This window comes from Manis pentadactyla, chromosome 4, assembly GCF_030020395.1.
Source record: "Manis pentadactyla isolate mManPen7 chromosome 4, mManPen7.hap1, whole genome shotgun sequence".
Taxonomy (NCBI): Eukaryota; Metazoa; Chordata; class Mammalia; order Pholidota; family Manidae; genus Manis; species Manis pentadactyla.
This window is the reverse complement of record NC_080022.1, coordinates 152,920,866-152,939,713: the sequence shown is the minus strand read 5'-3', so window position 1 is coordinate 152,939,713 and position 18,848 is coordinate 152,920,866. Positions and strand designations below refer to the sequence as shown.

The following is an 18,848-nucleotide window of genomic DNA, read 5'->3' as shown; positions in this document are numbered from 1 at the left end:
AAGTGATGCTTTTTACTGAGAGTACAGAAAGGGAGCAGGGGGACAGCAGGAGGATCGGATCAATACCAAGATGCATGCCCTGATCTACTGCACACACACACACAAAATGGCCAGAGGAGAACGACTCAAAGAACTCAAGATAGGAAAGAGCCTGGCTGCAGAAAGCAAGAAGGGGCTGCCTCAGAGACTGTCTCTCTAGAATGCTAGTAAGGGGCCTCCAGGATATTATTTCTCCTGGCATGAAAGGTGGGCAAGCCTGCTGCAACTTGACTCTGGGCCACACCTGAAAAAAGGAGGCCAAGACTGGGCCAAACCAGGGTGTCATTCTCAGTGGACCCATCCATGGAGCTCTGCTGCTGCAGGGAGAGAGCTGAGATTGACGCCCAGCAAAGCAGAGCTGCAGGGCCAGAAACTGGAAGGAAACCAATCTAGCAGGGGAAGGGCCAGGGAAGCACTGAGGAGGTGAGCAGAGCAGGACAAGGCAGTGATTTGGATTAATGAATTGTTTAGCCAGAATTCCCTGTGCTCATGGCTGGGATGCTCTGCTGGATTGAGGTGGGGCCTCAATAAGGCTGGAATGAGCCAGAAAGCTAGGGCACAAAGCAAGGCCCTCCATGCTGAAGGATCCACCATGCTGACTGCTGGGTACTCCCTGCCACCACCACCTGAGAGATCTTGGGTGGTCCCCAAAGATCAAGACTTTGAGACCGTAGCCTTTCTGATCCTTTCCTTCCCATTACTATTTTAACTGTATAGTGGGACTTTGGGCCTTAACACATACTGTTACCAAATCAGTGATTTATTCATTCATTCATTGAGTACTTATTAAGCTCCACTAGTGTCAGGTGTTGTGGCTATCATTGGAGATATGTCACTAAATAACACAGACAGTAGAATATAAAACTGACCAATTCCATCTATGTGATTGTGGACAAGTCATCAATTTACTGCATAGGAAATCTCTAAAACCCTTTCTCAACCAACTCAGCCATCCTAAGTCTCCCTCACATTGTTCATTCAACATGTGCATATTGTCTTTGCATACATGTTATTTGCACATATGTCTTTGCAAATATGTTGTTTTCCAATTCAGTAAAATACACAAAACAAAGAGCTTTTTTCTGATTAGTGGATTGAGATGGAAAGTCTTACAAATATACAAACACTAAGATAGAATTTTATATTCAATAAAGCACCTTTATTAAAAAGAAAAAAATTATAAGAAATAGAGGTTAAGACAATTCATCACATTATAGTCATTATGTGCATTGATTTGGTTTAATCAACCAAGACATGGTATGAATTTGGTTTGAAATCAACAGGACATAGTCTACATTTTTTATGAGAAAATTACATAATTACAACACACTGCAGGAAGTGCTGTAATCTTAGAAGTAGATAATAAAGTCCACTATCAGAAAAGTGACTGATTGAGCAGGTTCCATTTCCTTCTCCTTGCCCTCCCCAACTCATAGAAGCCAGCTCTCAGAAACTGAATCACAAGGATGAAGGGGCTTCCCCAAGAAGTAAGTAAGGGAATGCAATTCAGAGTGTCGATTGAGGGCTGGGGCAGAGGGGCTGGGGTGCAGAGGAGGCTGTCTGTGATCTAGAGTTCTCAAGGAAGCAAGTGATAGGAACTTCCATGTTGGAATGGAGAGTAACAAGGGAAGATCCCTGGATGCTAAAGCCCCAGTGAACCCTGCCACGGCCATTGTCTTACCTTTGCTTTACCTCCCTCAGGACCAGCATTAGCAATCACAGGGATGGGATGAACACAGAGCCCATGTGTTTGAACAGCAGTAACTCTACAGACAGAAGAAGACCCAATTTCTAAGATGTGGCCTTGCTTTGCTTATATCTTATTTACCCCATTGTTTTAGCCCCTTTTGGGAGAATTCAAAGTGCTCCTGGCTTGGCCCCAGTTTAGCTTCATCGTGCATATTTGCACCACCATTCTGCAGCCACAGGAAACTACTCACTCCTCCCTCCGAAACAGTAATCTCACACCTGTGCAAACTGATGCTAGTAAACAGCCCCCAGGATATTATTTCTGCCTGCATGAAAGGACTCTGTACCGCCTGGACCTCTGTTGCCATCCCATTTGTGTATGTTCAAATCCTGTGCAGCTTTCAAGACCAAAGCAAAGTTGTATCCCTTCCATGAACCCTCCCGATCCTCCCAAGAGAGGTTGTACTGAGGGCCTCTGAGCTTTCAGCTATTCTAGTCCTAGAACTCCTAGTACTTTTTGCTAAGTGCTGTGGTTACCTATTTATATACTTTACTTGCCATTACTAGGCTAGGGACATCAAAAGGACAAAGGTCATTACAAAGAATTAATTCTATTTCTCATTATAAAATGTGATTTGTGCTTATTTATTATGTAATAATAAAATAATAAAGGACAGAAAAGAAAAAAAACATATAGATCTGGCTGAGAGAGCAGACTCTTAGACACCACTGAAATTGTGATTGAAAAGAATAAGAAAACCGCTTCCAATTTGTGTTTATTTATTATGTAATAATAAAATAATAAAGGACAGAAAAGAAAAAAACATACATCTGCCTGGGCGGGTGTTATTTATGTGAATATCTCACAGTTTCCTTAAAATAGTTCAGAGCGTGGAAATCAAGGCTTCATTTGTGCAAAGCCTGTTGTTGGACAGAAACTTCAGTATATTTATCAAAAATGTCTTTAAAGTTAAACAATTGACAAAAACCTACTTCCCAACTGGCAATGTTGTAAATGTTTTAAATCAAAATGTGCTCATGAATCTGTAGGCTGACCAGGAAGGTGTTATGTTCTCACTTTTTTAAAAATGAGAAAAATTCAGAAAAAGAGGAAAAGAAGAAAATTAATCACCCATAGATCTATCACACAAACAGAACTACTATTGACAATTTAGGGCATTTATTTCCAGTGCTTTTAATTTTTTCCATGCCTAGTGTTTATGTATACATAAACCATATATATATACACATATATATGTATATATATGGCTATATTTGTCATATATGTGTAGATACATAAACAAACATATATATTTGTACAATTCTTCATCTTGTACAGTTTGTACAATTTTTCATCTTCATGTTTTACAACTGATATTATGCTATTTTTATACTGTTTTACTTCATTCAGCATAAGGGCTTACTAATAAATAATCCATTAAATAGGTCAGAATGTACTTTATCATCCCCTGATAGAGGAAAACTTTGTTTTCTTTATTTTAAAATTATAAGTGATGCCGGGTCAGGTACCTTTATGTTTGAAAATGCCTCCATATTCAGCTTTGTTTCTTAGAACTCTTTCCTAAAAATGTGTTTTCTAGGTTAAGGTTTATAAATATTTTTAGGCTCCTGACATATTAACATCCCCATGTGATGAACCTTTATGACCCTCAACTAGTGCCCCTAGTCACTCGGTGACTGTTCAGTGAATGGGTAAATGGTGGAAGATGACCTCATGTTTCCTATCCTCTAGCAGGGGTTCCTTAATTCAGTTCCTTGCACCCAAGGGAGGCTAGTGCTACCCTCCACGGCATCATCACATCTATCCCATGGGCCTAGTTAGAGCAGCTAAGGAAGTACAGAGGTTTCAGTTCTGTAGGAAGGCAGGACTGGAAGGTTCATGTATAGATTGTTTCTCATGGGAAGGGACCAGCTAAGAATAACCTTGGGTCGACACACGCCCCTCTCCTCTTGCTCACGGGAGAAACAATTTCCTCACAAGAAACCAGAACAAGTCATGAGTTACAGACTGAGACTTTAAGCTCAGAGAAGCTATTCTTGGATATCCTGAGTCCCTGTGGTCTCTTAGGACCCAAGTTGTGCAACACTCAGCATGACAGCACCACTATGCTTAAAATTTTCCCTCACCCCCAGATTCCATTTCCCTCCTCACCCCTAGATTCCATTTCCACACTGCCCCCCGCCACCCGCCAGGGTTGCCTATAAAGAGCAGGGGAGATGGCTTCACACCCAGAAAGGCGCAGTCAGCAGTGAGTGCCCTGTCCCATTTCTGCTGACACTCAAGCCCACACTGCTTGTCTGCTCGGCATCATGAAGGTCTCCAGGGCTGTCCTTGCCACCCTGCTGTGCACCGTGGCCCTCTGCAGCCAGGTCTTCTCTGCACCATGTAAGTCTATCGCTGCTGTAGGCAGCCCCACTCTCTGGTCACAGTCAGACCCTATCAATCTTTTCATGTGGCCTCGGGAGCTCCCAAAGGAAAATAGAGAACTTTTTCAAGGGTTAGAAGGCATCTTGGCCTTTCCCTTCCAGACTTTTTTTTTTTATGAAGAGGTCTTAGCTACCTTAGTCCCCAGATCTAACAGCCAGGGTGGGGTAAGAGAGTTACAGTCCTGTTTTACAGATGGCAAGATAGGAACCTAAACAAACGAGTTTGCGAGAGGCGAACTCCATGTCTGGCTACCTGGGGTACACACCAGTGGCGGTGTTCTTCCGCTACTTCACCCTGGGTGCCCCAAGAGCTCTGTCCCTTGGATGTCTTATGAGAGGTGCCCCAAGTTTCTCTTTTGCTGGGGTAGGACTTCTTGAACCAGATAAAATTTCCTGAAGGGAAATGAGATATGAGAACAGTCTGCCTGGATGTCTGGACCCCACAGAGAAAGAGAGGGCCCACAGTGATAAGTCAGAGAAAGAAGGATACAGATAGAAACAAGGACAGAGACAGGATACTTCTAGGCAAAATGCCAACGCCTTGCAGTGACCTTGCTCCCAGCCAGGGCCCTGGGCCAAGCAGCCCTCTCTGCTGCCCCTTGTCCTCTCGAGGGTCAGAGCTCAGAGCTGTGGCTCCGGCTCATTCTGCCCCCTCCCCCACAGTTGGTGCCGACACCCCGACCGCCTGCTGCTTCTCCTACATCTCCCGGCAGATTCCACGCAAATTCATAGCCGACTATTTTGAGACCAGCAGCCAGTGCTCCAAGCCTGGTGTCATGTAAGTGCCCATCTTCCTGCCCACTTCTGAGGGGAGACAGGGAGGGTCTGGGGTAGGGGCAGTGCCCAAGGGCACAGACATGCCAGGATGCCGAGCTGGAAAGGCCCAGCCCTCCAGGGTCTCCCAAGCATGCAGGACCCACGTCTCTGAGGTGTGACCTGACCGGGGAGGGCTTGCAGTTAGGAAGGCCCAGCCCAGAGGGAAGGGAGGGGAAGAAGCGGGTGGAAGCAGGACCCTCTGAAGGACCCTGAGTCAGTGAGAGCAGCAGTCTAGACTGAGATGGCAGATGGTCCCTGAGAAAGTAGGCAGGCCCTGAGCTGCCTGCGACAGAGGGTGGATGGAGGGGTCACTGGAGGACTCTTCAGTGTGTAATTCTTCCATCCCTCTCCCCAGCTTCACAACCAAAAGAGGCCGGGAGGTTTGTGCCGACCCCAGTGAGGCCTGGGTGCAGGAATACATCGCCGACCTGGAAGAGAATGCCTGAGTGACCTGGCAGCTTTCGGGGACCCAGTGATCTCAGTCATCTGGGGAGCAGGCATTTAGCCTTGGAAAAGCCCCTGTAACCTCCACAGCTACCTCTCCCACTAGCTGTTGCCAAGCAACCCCACTCCCAGAGTCTTCCGAACTTACGTGTCAACTTATTTATACTATTTAATTTTTGTAATTTATTTTCAGTGTCAGACTGAAATGTGTTTGTGACTGCTCTGAGAGCTCCCAGGACACCTTCTTCTCTGCCCCTCCCCCTTCACTTGCACTGTGATTGGTGACAATTGAGTGACTACCATCAGGCGCACCAAAGCCACCAGACTGACATATGCATGTTAAATGTTTCTGTTCGGTACTGTGTTCAGCTCAGAGAAATAATAAAAGATACTCTTTTAAAATGTAAACTAGCATTGAGTTTGGTTTTGTTCATCTGGCAAATCAGAATCACTGGTTAAAAAGAATTAAGAGGCAAAGAACAGGAAGGTATGAAATGGAGGGAAATCGGGAGAGACAGAAGGCAGGCTACCGCAGAGATCCTCACATGAAATTGTACAGCTCAAGTACTATTAATACCCTCATTTGGCAGTAGAGTAAACTGGGGCTGGGACTCAGAGAGGTTAAGCAACTTGGCCAAGATCCAACAGCCAGTAAATGTACAACTGAGTCCCCAAACTACACTTTAATATGACTAAAGACCATGCTCATAAATACTAGCCAAGGTATTTCCCAAAATGCAATCCATCTGTACTCAAGTCACAAGCAAAGACTGTTTAAGCCACTCACAGCAGAACCTCTAGGTGTGGATCTAGGAACTGATATTTCTACCAAGCTTAGGAGTTCCACACACATGTTAACAGCTGAGAACCGCTGAAATAGTCAATAGGATTCACTACTCTTTTCCTAATGTGCTACATAATGTGCATGTGGTAACAGGTACATTGTACATTATTTCCCTAGAATCTAGGCTCCATAAGATAAATGGTTAATGTCAGAGAAGGAAAAGATAAGCAGCTCCCAGGATTCTGGAGCAGTATTCTGTCTACAGATTTACTGTGAAAGTGGAGTAATTTAATAGATGAATTCCCTGAGTTATAGTTATAACTACAAGAAATATACTGGGACCAAGGGTCCTTTCAGCAGAAGGAGAAAATTCAAAAGACTTGTGTGAAAAACAGACATCTATAAATTTTTATGAGCTATGATTATCTCATTTTTGTTTAAAATAATATAATTTTCTATCCATAATTAGTATTATAGTGATCAAAGTCTTTAAAGTTCATTTAAACTCTACTATTAAGCAAACACTAAACTGAACATACTATTTGACCTACATACCATTTGCCCTGCTTCTATTTCTAAGAATCTGTTTTGTAGCAACACTACCAAGAGACAGGAATATACAGGCACAGGTGATTTCCACCCATCAGAATCACTTTCTGGTTGGGATTGAGTTGACAGAAGATAGAGCTCAGCCTGGCCAGTCATAACAGTCTTGATTCCATAATGGCTTTTACATGATACAACAAACAAGTCCTTTGCCAGAAGCTTTCATACCACGCATGCACACACAAAGCCCCTCTCAGGCAACATTTTACAAACCCCTTCCATTAGGTGGCGCGCTATGCCCCTAGCACCTATCTGTCAGGAGAATGGGAGGAAGAGCCTTTGTCCCCAAGGAAGCAGTGAAGGGGGGCACTATTTCTTCTCTATTGGCTTCCAGCATCTCAGCACACCCAAAATCTGTTCATTTACAGTAAACTGTTTCTCAAGGTCTGGCAACCCAAAGTCAAATGAGAAGCTCAACCATGTCCAACATTCCATAAATACAAGTGTGAACAAACTGAGTAACCAGAACAAAGAGAATGGGAATTGTACTGTTAACCAGTTTGTAGGGCATTTCAGAGCCTGAGGTATGACTGAGATGCTTGATCAGCCTTCTGGTCAACCTCCTTGAGGAATATTCTCCCTGAACTCATCTGAAATGTGCATATGGGAGGAGCTTTCTTTTGGGGGTGCCTACTTCCTGTCCATGAGAGCTAAGAGCCTGGGGTTTGCCTTTGGTGTTGTGCAATCAACAACTATTTTTTGTCTGACGTTGTGGTTTCTTTGGCAATGTAACACCCTTTTGAATGACAGTAAGTTTCTGATCTCTTTGCTTCTGATCAATTCCATGGGACTAGATAACCAGAAGCAGAGAGCTTGTCCAGTCACATATTTTGCTTTCACCTGGGGTTGGGAGTGTGTGCTTCCTAATATTTCACTGGAGAAGTGGGGTAGGTTAAGAGTTGTAGTTGGATTCCAGGTTTCTCTCTCATTAAGTCTGTCCCCTCCCTGTCTCTGCTTCCACTAACTTAGCTTAGAGTCAAAAATTGTGCATTTGCAGCCCTTACAGACTCCAGATTATTGGCTCTCAGTTGACAGATGACAGATTGAAAAGGCCTTTCTTAGCAAAGATGAATTTTTTCCTTTTCCAATTTCAGATGAGCCCCTTTCAAAGTGGCCTAAACTCTTTCTTAAAAGACCTTACTGATGGGTGCAAAAAGTAGCCGTTCTATTCCAATATTAAGAATCTATCCTATCAAATTCCTTAATGTTGCAACCTTAGTATTTGGCACAAGGCCTCAGCACCATGACAGATCACCGTTCAATCAGTAATGGTACTACCCTGTAAAAGTGCTCTCGATAGCATGAGCATCATCACCTGGGAATGTGTTAGAAATGCAAATTCTAGGCCCCCCACCTCTTTGCCCCTTAGGGGGTGGGGCCCAGAAATCTGTTTTAACAAGCCTTCAGGTAAATCTGATACACACCAAAATTTAAAAACCACTTCCATTTAACAAGGTCCTCACCAAATTCCCTCCTACTTTTTCAGTTCAGCCAATCCCATCACTCAGTCGGAGGCTGTTACTTTTAACAGACCGTGTACCTCTGCACAGATACAGGTCTCTGTATTTCTCAGCATGCTGGTAGTTTCAAGGAGGAAAACAAACCTATCCCAAAGAGGCTTAACTGAATGTACCCTTGTGGCCCTGAGCCTGACGTACACAGGGTTAGCTTGGCTCCAGGCAGGGCTGGATGGGGAAGCCCTGGGACAGCCCCTGGTCCTACCTCCTTCTCTTTCTGATCTCCCTTCCAGTGTGAGATCCAGGGTGGCTTCCAGTGTTACCTGAATCCTTGTTCTTTTTCTGCAGAGAAAAGAGAGTCTGTGACCCTATTGAAAAAAAAAAATAACTCAGTTCTTTGGGATTTGACTGCCCTTAGATCAGAAACCCAATTCCTAACCAATCACTGTGGCTATGGAGATGGGTTCCGTTGATTCACTTCAGTCAGCTACATACCTGGATCTGGGGGTTGGATGAATTTCACATAAACTGAAAGTCTGATAATTATGGGTAAGAGTGGCTTCCCAAAGGAAATGTGGGTTTCTGGTATTGGGAGGGGAGTAGAAAAGATGCTGGTCAGGAAAAACAGGTATTCACTAAAATGTGTTTGTTTTTTTCCTGTGGATTTTTTTCCTGATATGTGAAGGGCACCAACACTTGGTATGTAATGGACATTTCTTCTCTTTTGCTCTCTAGATTAAAAACTCTTAGGCTTCCACCTTCTGAATTATGTTATTTCTAAGAAGACGCTGACTTCTGCATTTCCTGTTGCCCTACAAATGACTATTGCCCAAATCTGAGGCTACAGAGACATTAAGCAAACTAACCACGGAAATATGGGACTGCATGTCAGCTCCAAGACTACTATGTGGGGTAAAACTGGCACTGCCACAAACATCACCCACCCTGCTTCATATAAGCCAAAGACCAGGGATAGGAGAAAATGAGAAAACTCTCAGAATTAAGAGTCATCATTACTCAGATTGCCCATATTGAGAAAGAGAGGGGAGTCCTTTATGTTGGGTTGACAAAGGAGTAGATGACAGGGTGTACCTCATCCTTGCTGCTTCTGTCCCCTTACTTTTTTAGGAACAGCATCCACAAAAAAAATACGGAATTGACCACATTCCCAGAAACGAGGTAGGTCCTTGATTACGATAAACCCATTTGCACCTTGGGTTATTTTCACCTTATTAGAACATAAGCATTTCCCATGCCATTGCACTGTTTGTAAAGGCTCCCTCGTAGGCAGTCAAGTGAAGATACCACAATTTTGTTCACCATTTTCATATTGTAGGTGATTTACATTGGGTCCAATTAAATTGCTATCAATATGCTGGGGACCAAATGTTCTTATGCTTTTTTCCATATTTGAATTTATTTACATAAGAAATAGATCTGTAGTCATGGATGATTTTGGCCAAAGACTAAGATCATATTAAGGTTCTTATGCACGTTAGCATTCACACCTAACGCGTCTTGATGCCCGTGAGTATTTCAGGATCTATGATGAATGTCTCTTGAACGAGCCATGTCTGAAAGGCTGCCTACATCCTCCTCACTCCTGAAGCCTAGGCTTTGTTAATACAGCGCTGCCCACCTGCATGTGGTTTAACGTGGGTTGTGCAGTCCAGGACTCATGGCTTCATTGCATTTGTCACATCTATGTGGTTAGAACAGCTGTGGAATAACATAGAAGTTTCTGCTCTATTGGAGGAAATTAATGAGATGGAACCATCAAAGTGTGGTCCTAGGGTGACACCAAAATCTCACTTCTTCTCGCTATGGAAACCACTTCCCCATCAAAAGCTCCAGTCAAGTGTGTACTTGAACTGTTCTTGCAAATACTCTGAGCCCTGTGGTTACCCAAGACCCCTCTTGCCTGCACAAGTCAACAACACACCACCATGCTTAAAAACTTCCTCTCTTGTCACCCCCAGTTTCCATCTCCCCAAGGTCCAGGGCCTACCTGTTAGGATTAGGGGACACGGATTAGATCCCAGAGGGAGGCTGGCCACAGTGGGTCTCGTCTGGCCCACACTCTTGGGCCCTTGCTGCCCTCCTCAGCGTGGCCCTCCACGTCAGGCCTCCTCTCACGTGTCTCTTCCTATTTGCTGGCGTTCCTCCACTCTCTGGCTAAGGTGGAACGTGCCACCAAAGTCCTGGGGACAGGGGAGCCCAAGTGAAATAGGGACCTTCCCAAGGAATTTTCAAAATGCCCCGCACTATCTGTTCAAGGGGCTTTTCTTTCCAAAGGGGTTTTAGCCTTCTATTCTCTGTACCTGGAAGGCAGGGTAAGAGCTTATCCTGTTCTGGAAATGAGATATTGAGTGAGTTTTCAACAAGGCAGAACCCAGCTTCAATTGCTTCCCAGTGACCAGCCAAGCAACAAACTCACCTTGGTGCTCTTGCTGGAAAAATCTCTTCTTAGGCCAGATTAGGTTTCCCAAATAGAAATGGAAGAAGAGGCAAGCTGTTCCATTACCTGTACTCCCTGCAGATAGAGGTAGAGACCCAACCTGAGGTTAGAGCAAATACAGAGATAGAGGAGGCGGTCTGAGACGGTGAGGTAGGAAAATCCTGAACCTACCTCCTCCCACGGGTACACCGAATCTGCAGTTACGTACGGAACAATTTCCCCTGAAAACTAGCTGAGCAGTTGCCTCACGTGAGCTAGGAAGAATCGAGCCACACAGAGGCAGGTAGGAGAGGCCAAGACACAGTCTCACCATAAACCACCTCCACTCCAGCTCCACCCCCACCCAGGGCAGCAACTCGCAATCAGAAGAGAATTCACAAACCGCAGCTGCTCCCTGAGGGGCAAAGCATTTCTACTTCACATCAGGCACTCCAATTTTCAAGAACTGCCCCTGAGAGACAAACCCCCAAAATATCTGGCTTTGAAAACCCTGGGCATGTGGGGAGGCAGGCCTCCTAAGGGCTGGAGTACAAATTCTCAGGGGCCCCCGCACGGAAACAGCCATTTGAAAAGTACTCAGACTTTACGTCGAAGAGATTCATTCGCTGATCTTACAGCACTGGCCTGAGGGGCGGGGCCTGTTGGGAAAGGCTCCGGGGCCGGAGAGCTGGTGGCCACCAGTTTTGAGCTCGCCCTCTGCTTTCCTAGAGCCAGCCGGCAGGTGCTTCTTTTTTTCTTCTTACCTCTCGAACTTTTTCTTTTCTTTTTTTTTTTTTCTCAGCAGGTACCCTCCAACCGGCTAACAGCATCTTTTTCTTCTTTCTTTTGCTGGGACAGCACCATCCCTTCTCTTCGTCCGCCACACTCCGCAGCACCGGTGTCTTCCAATTGGGACCTTTTACACGTGTCTGGTGCCCGGATTTTACATCTGGTGTCCCGGTTTTCACGGCTGTCACCGAGGGGATGCCCGTTGAACCCCGGACTCTAGTGGCCAGGAGGGGCTTGCGTTTCTGGGTCGTAATGGTGGGGGAAAGCAGGCTACCACCCCAGACGCCGCACAGACGGCAGACTGAAGCACACCCCAGTCTCCCTGTGAAAGAGGCCTATTTGCTGGTCCTGGTGCTTCTGCCTGAGAGGCAGGCTCAGGTCTGGCCCACATCTAGAAGCCATGGAGGAACTCTCAGGGGAGGCGGGCTGCAAATGCCATCTTGGCGCTCTCCCTCTGCCTGGCAGCCCCTGGCCAGTATCTCCCAGGAAGGAACTTATACACTCATCTGAAACCCTGATTTTTGCCATGGCTGCTCAGGGTACACCTCCAAATCACCTGGTGTGGTGGCCAGCAGGGCTTATGCTTGCAGTCCGACAGGATTGTATATATTTGCATATTTTAAAAGCTGCTGTCTGAGGGCCTGGCTTCTAATCAGCCTGAATCTAGATGCTGACTGAGATCCTCCCCTTTGGGACACTGATAGAGCACACCCTCAACAACTGGGAGCTATTTATTAAAAATAAAATGGGCTGCTTAGACAATCTCAAAGATCGTAAAGACAGCCAAGAGCTAAGGCAAGACTGAATGCCAAGCCTCATCTCCTACATGAGGCCACCCTCACGGGAGAGGTGGCTGTTGGGTCTAACACATAGGAACAAACAGAGTCAGGCAAAATGAGGGAACAGGAGAGTATGTTCCAAAACAGAGAACAAGATAAAATCTTGGGAAAAAAACGAGAAATGAGAAATCTCCGATTTCCTTCCAGTTCTCCTCATCCCTAAATCCTTACTACTGAACAATGCTATCTCCATCATTCTTCTGACTTTATCATGGGGCAGAAGGAGCTGGCTCAGTCTTTCCAATGAAAAATGACTCAGGCTCAGGCTGCCCCTTTCTTCAGAGAGAGGAGAGAGAGCAGCCAGCCTAGTGGGTTCCACATTTGTGGAGAAGTCATTATTTTTCCTCTTCTTGAAGCCCTGTGAAGGGGGTCTTGAGGGAGTATCTTGTAAAACCTTCAAGTGACTTACTTTACAGTCGGATGTTCTAGATGAAGCTCTCAGATTGAGGAGAGATCAGAAATTGAGAAACATGGTTTATGGTGACACTTGAGGACCCCTGGGCCAAGATTTGCCTAAAGCTAATCTACTTCTTGAAGCTTCAGTTATGTGCACTAATAACTGACTTAACTTTACGAGTTAAGTCAGATTGAGTCAGCTTTTCTGATACTATAACTCAAAAAATCCCTAACTGATACAGACTTCCGTGCTGAAGTAGCCTGCCCCAGGAAGTAGAACTGACCGAAGGCAGAAGCTGAGGTTAGTCCATGAGGACACCTCTAGCTAACACAACCGCTAGTTACCACCGTGGCCTGTAAGATATTTTTACTAAAGCCATCTGCCTACCAAGGTTGCATCAAAAAGGAAAATTAAAGACGTTGGAAATGACTGCTTCTTGCATAAGTCTGTAAAGCCATTAAGAAAGACATTAGCTCCCTTTGAAATTGGCTGGTCTGATAGCAGAGAAGGAAAAAAATAATAATTTTCCTGAGAGAGGCCCTTTCTGCTTGCTGCCTGCAAACCAAGCTGACTGAGAATCAGTGATACGGAGCTTGCAGCCTGGAAACGCAGAATTCTCCACTCCAAGGTAATGCTGGTATAAGCAGAAACGGGAAGATGGGACACTAGGAAGGGCCAAAGAGTAGAGTCCGTAAGCAGCCTGATCCACCCCCTCCTCAGACCCCTCCTTTTAAATATCTATCTTTGTGGTCTTTGGAATCCTGTTCTTTGTAAAGACGCAGCTGGGAAGCAGCCGGGAAGCAGCCGGAGGCAGGGAGCCAATTATCGTGACCTCCACGCCGTTGTTGCAGCAGCAGAGGGCGATGTGGAGCTAGAAGTCACTGACAAGGGAGAGGGCGTGTGGCAGGGATAGGGCCGACCAAGAGCTCCCAGCGCTTTGGCGTGAGGGAGATTTTCCTAAACCCAATTCTAGACAAGAGACACGAGGTGACAGACTTCCAACTTCTAATTTACCATCCCGAGGAAGTGACCAAAAATAGATCAGAAGCCTCGAAAAATTGGAAGGGAGCTGTCTTGCTTCTGAAACCCCAAGGCTGTCCCCAAACACCCTATGACTGACCCCCAACAGTGGTTCTCAAACTGGCTGTGCATGAACATCACCTCCAGAACTTTAGAATTACTGATGTCCAGGCCCCACCTAAGCCCAGTTGAATTCCTAACTTTGGAGGTGAGGTCCTGGTACTGAGGTTTTGAAAAGCTCCCCCCAAGTGATTCTACTGCAAATTCCATGTAGAAATGCACTGCTCTGCACTTACACTGATCCTTAGGCACCCGCCTCCCACCAGAAATAGCCTCTATAACAGGTATTCATATCAAGTAGGGTTACCAGATAAAATACAAGATTCCCACTTAAATTTGAATTTCAGATACACAGCAAACAATTTCTTTGTATATGTATCTCACAAATACTGCATAGGACATACTTACATTAAAAATTACTCATTCTGTACTTTTATTTGCTAACGCTAGCCCCCATGCTCACCTCCAATATGGCTATGGAGAAAATTACCCCAGAAAACAGTGCAGAGCAGAGAGGGTGACCCGGGCTCTCAGACAACTGGCAGGTAGGGAGTCCTTGCTAGACTGAAATCAGGGTTTCCTCCACTGTCACTAACGTAAGCACTCAGCACAGCACCCAGTACCTGGAAAGCCCTCAACAAATGTTAGCCATCATTCTGGGGAAAGCTTTATTTATGAAAATTAATTTGTGTGCACAAAACAGGTCACAGTATGCATCACCTTGCTATTAAGTAGAAAAACTTCCTAGGCCATGTTAATTATGACTTGGTTACAAAATAATGTGCCAGTTTCAACTATCCAGAAAAGTGCCTCCAGGGAAATGTCTCTTATTGCTGTACAGGTACCCTGTCCCTTTTTCACGGTTTCTGCCTCTTTGCATATGTGCCTGCCCCTCCCCCAGTGGTCTCAGCCTGTGACACTGATCAGTGGAGAAAACAAAGCCATACAGCCATCACAAGGAAAACACTGGTTTACCTTTTATGTAAGTGCCTTCAAAAGTTTGAAACACAGTGCTGGGCAAAACCATTCAATAAGCATTTGTTGTTTGATGTATATATGATACAAATTCTGCCAAGAGAGCTAATCACACTGATTGATCCACATATTGAGCTTGAGAACTGAAGAGGAAGGAGGGAGGAGGGGGAAGAGGAGAGCATGAGATGTCAGAGAAAATATTCATTACAGCGCACAATTCAACAGTGGAAATTCATTACAAAAGTTAAATAAGATATATAAACTAAAATGAAAGTTAAGGAGGAACCCAGAGTGTGGCTGGGGGTGGGTGGGCAGTGTGACCCAGAGAAGAGGTGCATTCCAGAGTTCCACTGTCCCAGCTCAGGTGCCTGCTCTCCAATCTGCCCAGAGATGTAAAACCTTCCTCGTAGCTTCTAAGCCACTCAGGCATTCAGCTCCAGGTAGGTGATGTATTCCCGGACCCAGACCTTACCGGGGTCAGCACAGATCTGCCGGCCTCTTTTGGTTTGGAAGCTGTGGAGAGGGGTGGAAGGATTACACACCGAGGAATCTAGAAGAAAATCCTGGGCCCACCGTGCTCCCCCTATCTTCCTCTACCTCAGACATCTCAGGACCTGTCCATATGCTCATAAAGTGTACCCTTCACCACGGGGGCCCCAGACCAGATCAGAAAATACAGCGGGTGCCTCCCCTGGTGTCCTGAGCTCTCTTGGTTCTTAGAGGACTGAGTGCCCTGAGGGGGTGCCTCACCCCAGACTCCCCAGTCTCCTTCCCCAGGATGGCAGGAAGACACGTCCTTACATGACACCGGGCTTGGAGCACTGGCTACTGGTCTCATAATAGTTGTCCACAAATTTGCGTGGAATCTTCCGGAAGACATAGAAGAAGCAGCAGGCAGTCGGGGTGTTGGCACCAACTGTGAGAGACAGGACAGAAAGATCCTAAGTCATTATTCAGAAGAAAGGGCAAGCCAGCTGCCCCTTGAGGGTCGGGAAGAATGGGAAGGCACAGCTCTGCTGGGACACGGAGGGGTGGGGATGTGGGGCAAAGGGGTCCAGTGAGAAGCTAGCATTTCTTCTGTTCCCTGGCATTTTATTTTTGTGTCTTTCGGTGTTTCTCGTTCTGTTTGCCTTGGCTGGGGTCTCTGTGTCTCTCTGCGGGGCATTTAGTTCTCTGAACAAACCACTTTTCTCCCTCTCACTGGGGAGTTCCAGCTGGGGTTCCTGAGGAGAGCTGAGGCCACAGCACTGGGGGACCAACAGACACAGATACTACCTCATGCTGAAATCCCAGTGGGGCCTCCATTTTCCCATCCATAAAACGGGACTTCCTCCCACTCTTTCCCAGAGCGGGGAAACAGAATCGCTAAAACCCTTTGGGAAGGAAAATGCTCCTTAAGAAATGGCCTCTGAAGCCTCTCTGAAGTTCTCTGCTTAGAGGCACTCAGGCACACGACTTGGCATCATGGCCAGGCCACAGCCTGAGAGCAGGGGAAGGGAGGACACACTCACACAGAGCAGGGCAGGTCTGGGAACAGAAGGCCGCGGTGAGGAGCAGCACGGCCAGGGCAGCCACGGGGACCTCCATGACACCGGGCGGCGAGCAGAATGTGAGTGCAAGCAGAGGCCGAGCAGGATGGGGACTCGGGGACTTGCAGCTGCCGCCTCCTTCCGGGGTCTAAGCCTGGTCTTCTCTATATAGGCAGCCTTGCAGCCTTACAAGATGGAAACTTGGGGGAACCCGAGGGGTAAATTTTTAATCACAGAGTTGGTATTATGCTGTGAGTAGCAATAAGCCTGGAGAGCTCTGGGTCGCCACAAAGGTTCGGGCTATGTGCAAGAATGGTTCAGCTGCTTACTTGACAGGGAAATGGTTTCCACGGTGAGAGGAGGTGAGATGCTGGTGTGACCCTGAGATTAGGTTAGCAGACGCTTTCTTACAAAAGCAGGCCTGCAGATCAAGCAGTTCCCCCATAGAGCTGAACCTTCTGATACCCACCCCAGCTGTCCCAGTGGTATAGCTGTGACATAGAGGATGATGCCATGGAGTCTTGGGAAGCATGACCTCAGCTAAAACCACCCACTGGATGGAGACGGCAGAACTGGGGAAGCCTCGGCTGTAGAATGGACAAGATGGAGGGAGGCCTTTCAGGCTTCAGCTCTTCCCATCAGTCATTGCATCTCTACCACATGTTGTGCCACTCAAGTGGCTTAAAATCAGCTTTTTTGTGTTTTAAGTGCCTGACATTAAGCTTTTGACTGCTGAGGCACCCATTTCAAATTTCCATCTCGAATAAACACATTTCCAGCTACACAACTAGATAAAGAGCCAGGCAGCCCATCCATGAAATTCCCCTTTCAAAAAGCCCTTGGTGATGTGGGTAACCAACCATTCCCATGACCTGCTTTTCCTTCCCATGCTCTAATTCCGCTCTTATGTTTTAAATTCACCAATAAAGAATGAACCCACAAAATTAGTTCAACCATTGTGGAAAGCAGTATGGAGGTTCCTCATAATGCTCAAAATAGAAATACCATTTAACCCAGAAATTCCACTTCTAGGAATTTACCCTAAGAATGCAGCAGCCCAGTTTGAAAAAGACATATGCACCCCTATGTTTATTGCAGCACTATTTACAATAGCCAAGATATGGAAGCAACCTAAGTGTCCATCAGTAGATGAATGGATAAAGAAGATGTGGTACATATACACAATGGAATATTATTCAGCCATAAGAAGAAAACAAACCCTACCATTTGCAACAACATGGATGGACCTAGAGGGTATTATGCTCAGTGAAATAAGCCAGGCAGAGAAAGACAAGTACCAAATGATTTCACTCATATGTGGAGTATAAGAACAAAGGAAAACTGAAGGAACAAAACAGCAGCAGAATCACAGAACCCAAGAATGGACTAACAGTTACCAAAGGGAAAGGGACCGGGGAGGATGGGTGAAAAGGGAGGGATAAGGGTGGGGAAAAAGAAAGGGGGCATTACAATTAGCATGTATAGTGTGGGGGGGCACAGAGAAGACAAGTAGTGATTCTACAGCATCTTACTATGCTGATGGACAGTGACTGTGAAGGGGTATGTGGGGGGGACTTGGTGAAGGGGGGAGCCTAGTAAACATGATATCCTTCATGTAATTGTAGATTAATGATACCAAAATAAAAAATAAAAATGATAAAAAATAAAAAAAGAATGGACCCACAAAACCCGAGACACCCCAACCTTGACTCCAATAAAGGCAGCCCCCAGGTCTATGCTCGCTCTGTCTCTCTGTAGCAGCGACCTCACATTCTGTGCAACCTTCCAGTACTTGTGAGTAATAAACTTGTCTTTTCAAAGTTCTCTGATGGTTGTTGCTGAGGTGCCCCCTGCAATCATAAGAACCACAAGGGTCAGTCCAGCCACATATTGGCTCCAGTAAGGGAAATGTCTGTGGGGCCTGGCCACAAGTAGCATAGCCCAGGTGAGGGATCCCAGGCATTTTCAGCCCAAAGCATCTCTAAAGAAAGGCTGAGCCTGACACAAAACAGCAGGTCCCTGGGTTAGCTGGTCTAACATGTATGATAAGCCTTGAAATGCTATGACCCTTTGACCAGCAAAGTGTTCTTCCAGAGATCTAGCCTATAGATGTAAACACAAAGATGAAGAAATTTGTATGCATAATGGTGTTTGTCACAACTTCTTTGTAACAATTAAAAATTGACCTATAATTAAATAAATTATGGTATATTCACCTCTTGTAATAATAATTAGCCCTTTAAAACAAAGTCAAGAAATATAAAATTGAAGTCCTCATTCCTCAAAGATCCTAGAAGCTTTTCTGTTTCCTTCTGGTGAAGTCAAGATGCCATTCCCAGGGTTTGTCTGGCAGCTCAGTGATATCATCAAGGACTCTTCCTAAAACATCTCCCCTTCCCCGTCATTGTGTTGGCTTTTCTTCTTTGGGCTTGTCATCTCATGGTAACAAAATGGTTGCTGCTGCTCAGGGATCACATCTTCACAAAGTCTCATCCACACGCACACGAAGGAGTTTCATA

General features: G+C 45.8%; 2 protein-coding genes and 1 long non-coding RNA gene across 4 annotated transcripts; 1 reads left to right on the top strand and 2 right to left on the bottom strand.

Annotated features, from left to right (window-relative positions):
• Positions 1–562: 562 nt before the first annotated feature.
• On the bottom strand, positions 563–11,268 carry LOC118925309 (uncharacterized). 2 transcript variants are annotated; one of them, XR_005029992.2, is made up of 5 exons: positions 11,124–11,268; positions 10,721–10,841; positions 8,549–8,651; positions 3,979–4,215; positions 563–1,805 (listed from the first exon to the last, which is right to left on the bottom strand). It is a non-coding gene; the product is annotated as an uncharacterized LOC118925309 (long non-coding RNA). The 2 variants fall into 2 exon arrangements; XR_008997291.1 differs by lacking the exon at positions 11,124–11,268 and having other exon boundaries at positions 10,721–11,069.
• LOC118925306 (C-C motif chemokine 3-like) lies at positions 3,976–5,488 on the top strand. Its single transcript, XM_036911026.2, has 3 exons — positions 3,976–4,135; positions 4,840–4,954; positions 5,348–5,488. Exons 1-3 carry the CDS (start codon positions 4,060–4,062, stop codon positions 5,436–5,438), a joined length of 282 nt encoding a protein of 93 aa, XP_036766921.1. The 5' UTR covers positions 3,976–4,059; the 3' UTR covers positions 5,439–5,488.
• A 3,523-nt stretch (positions 11,269–14,791) lies between the features above and the next one.
• LOC118925305 (C-C motif chemokine 3-like) lies at positions 14,792–16,497 on the bottom strand. Its single transcript, XM_036911025.2, has 3 exons — positions 16,312–16,497; positions 15,602–15,716; positions 14,792–15,313 (listed from the first exon to the last, which is right to left on the bottom strand). The coding sequence occupies exons 1-3, from the start codon at positions 16,385–16,387 to the stop codon at positions 15,223–15,225; spliced, it is 282 nt and encodes a 93-aa protein (XP_036766920.2). The 5' UTR covers positions 16,388–16,497; the 3' UTR covers positions 14,792–15,222.
• Positions 16,498–18,848: the final 2,351 nt, after the last annotated feature.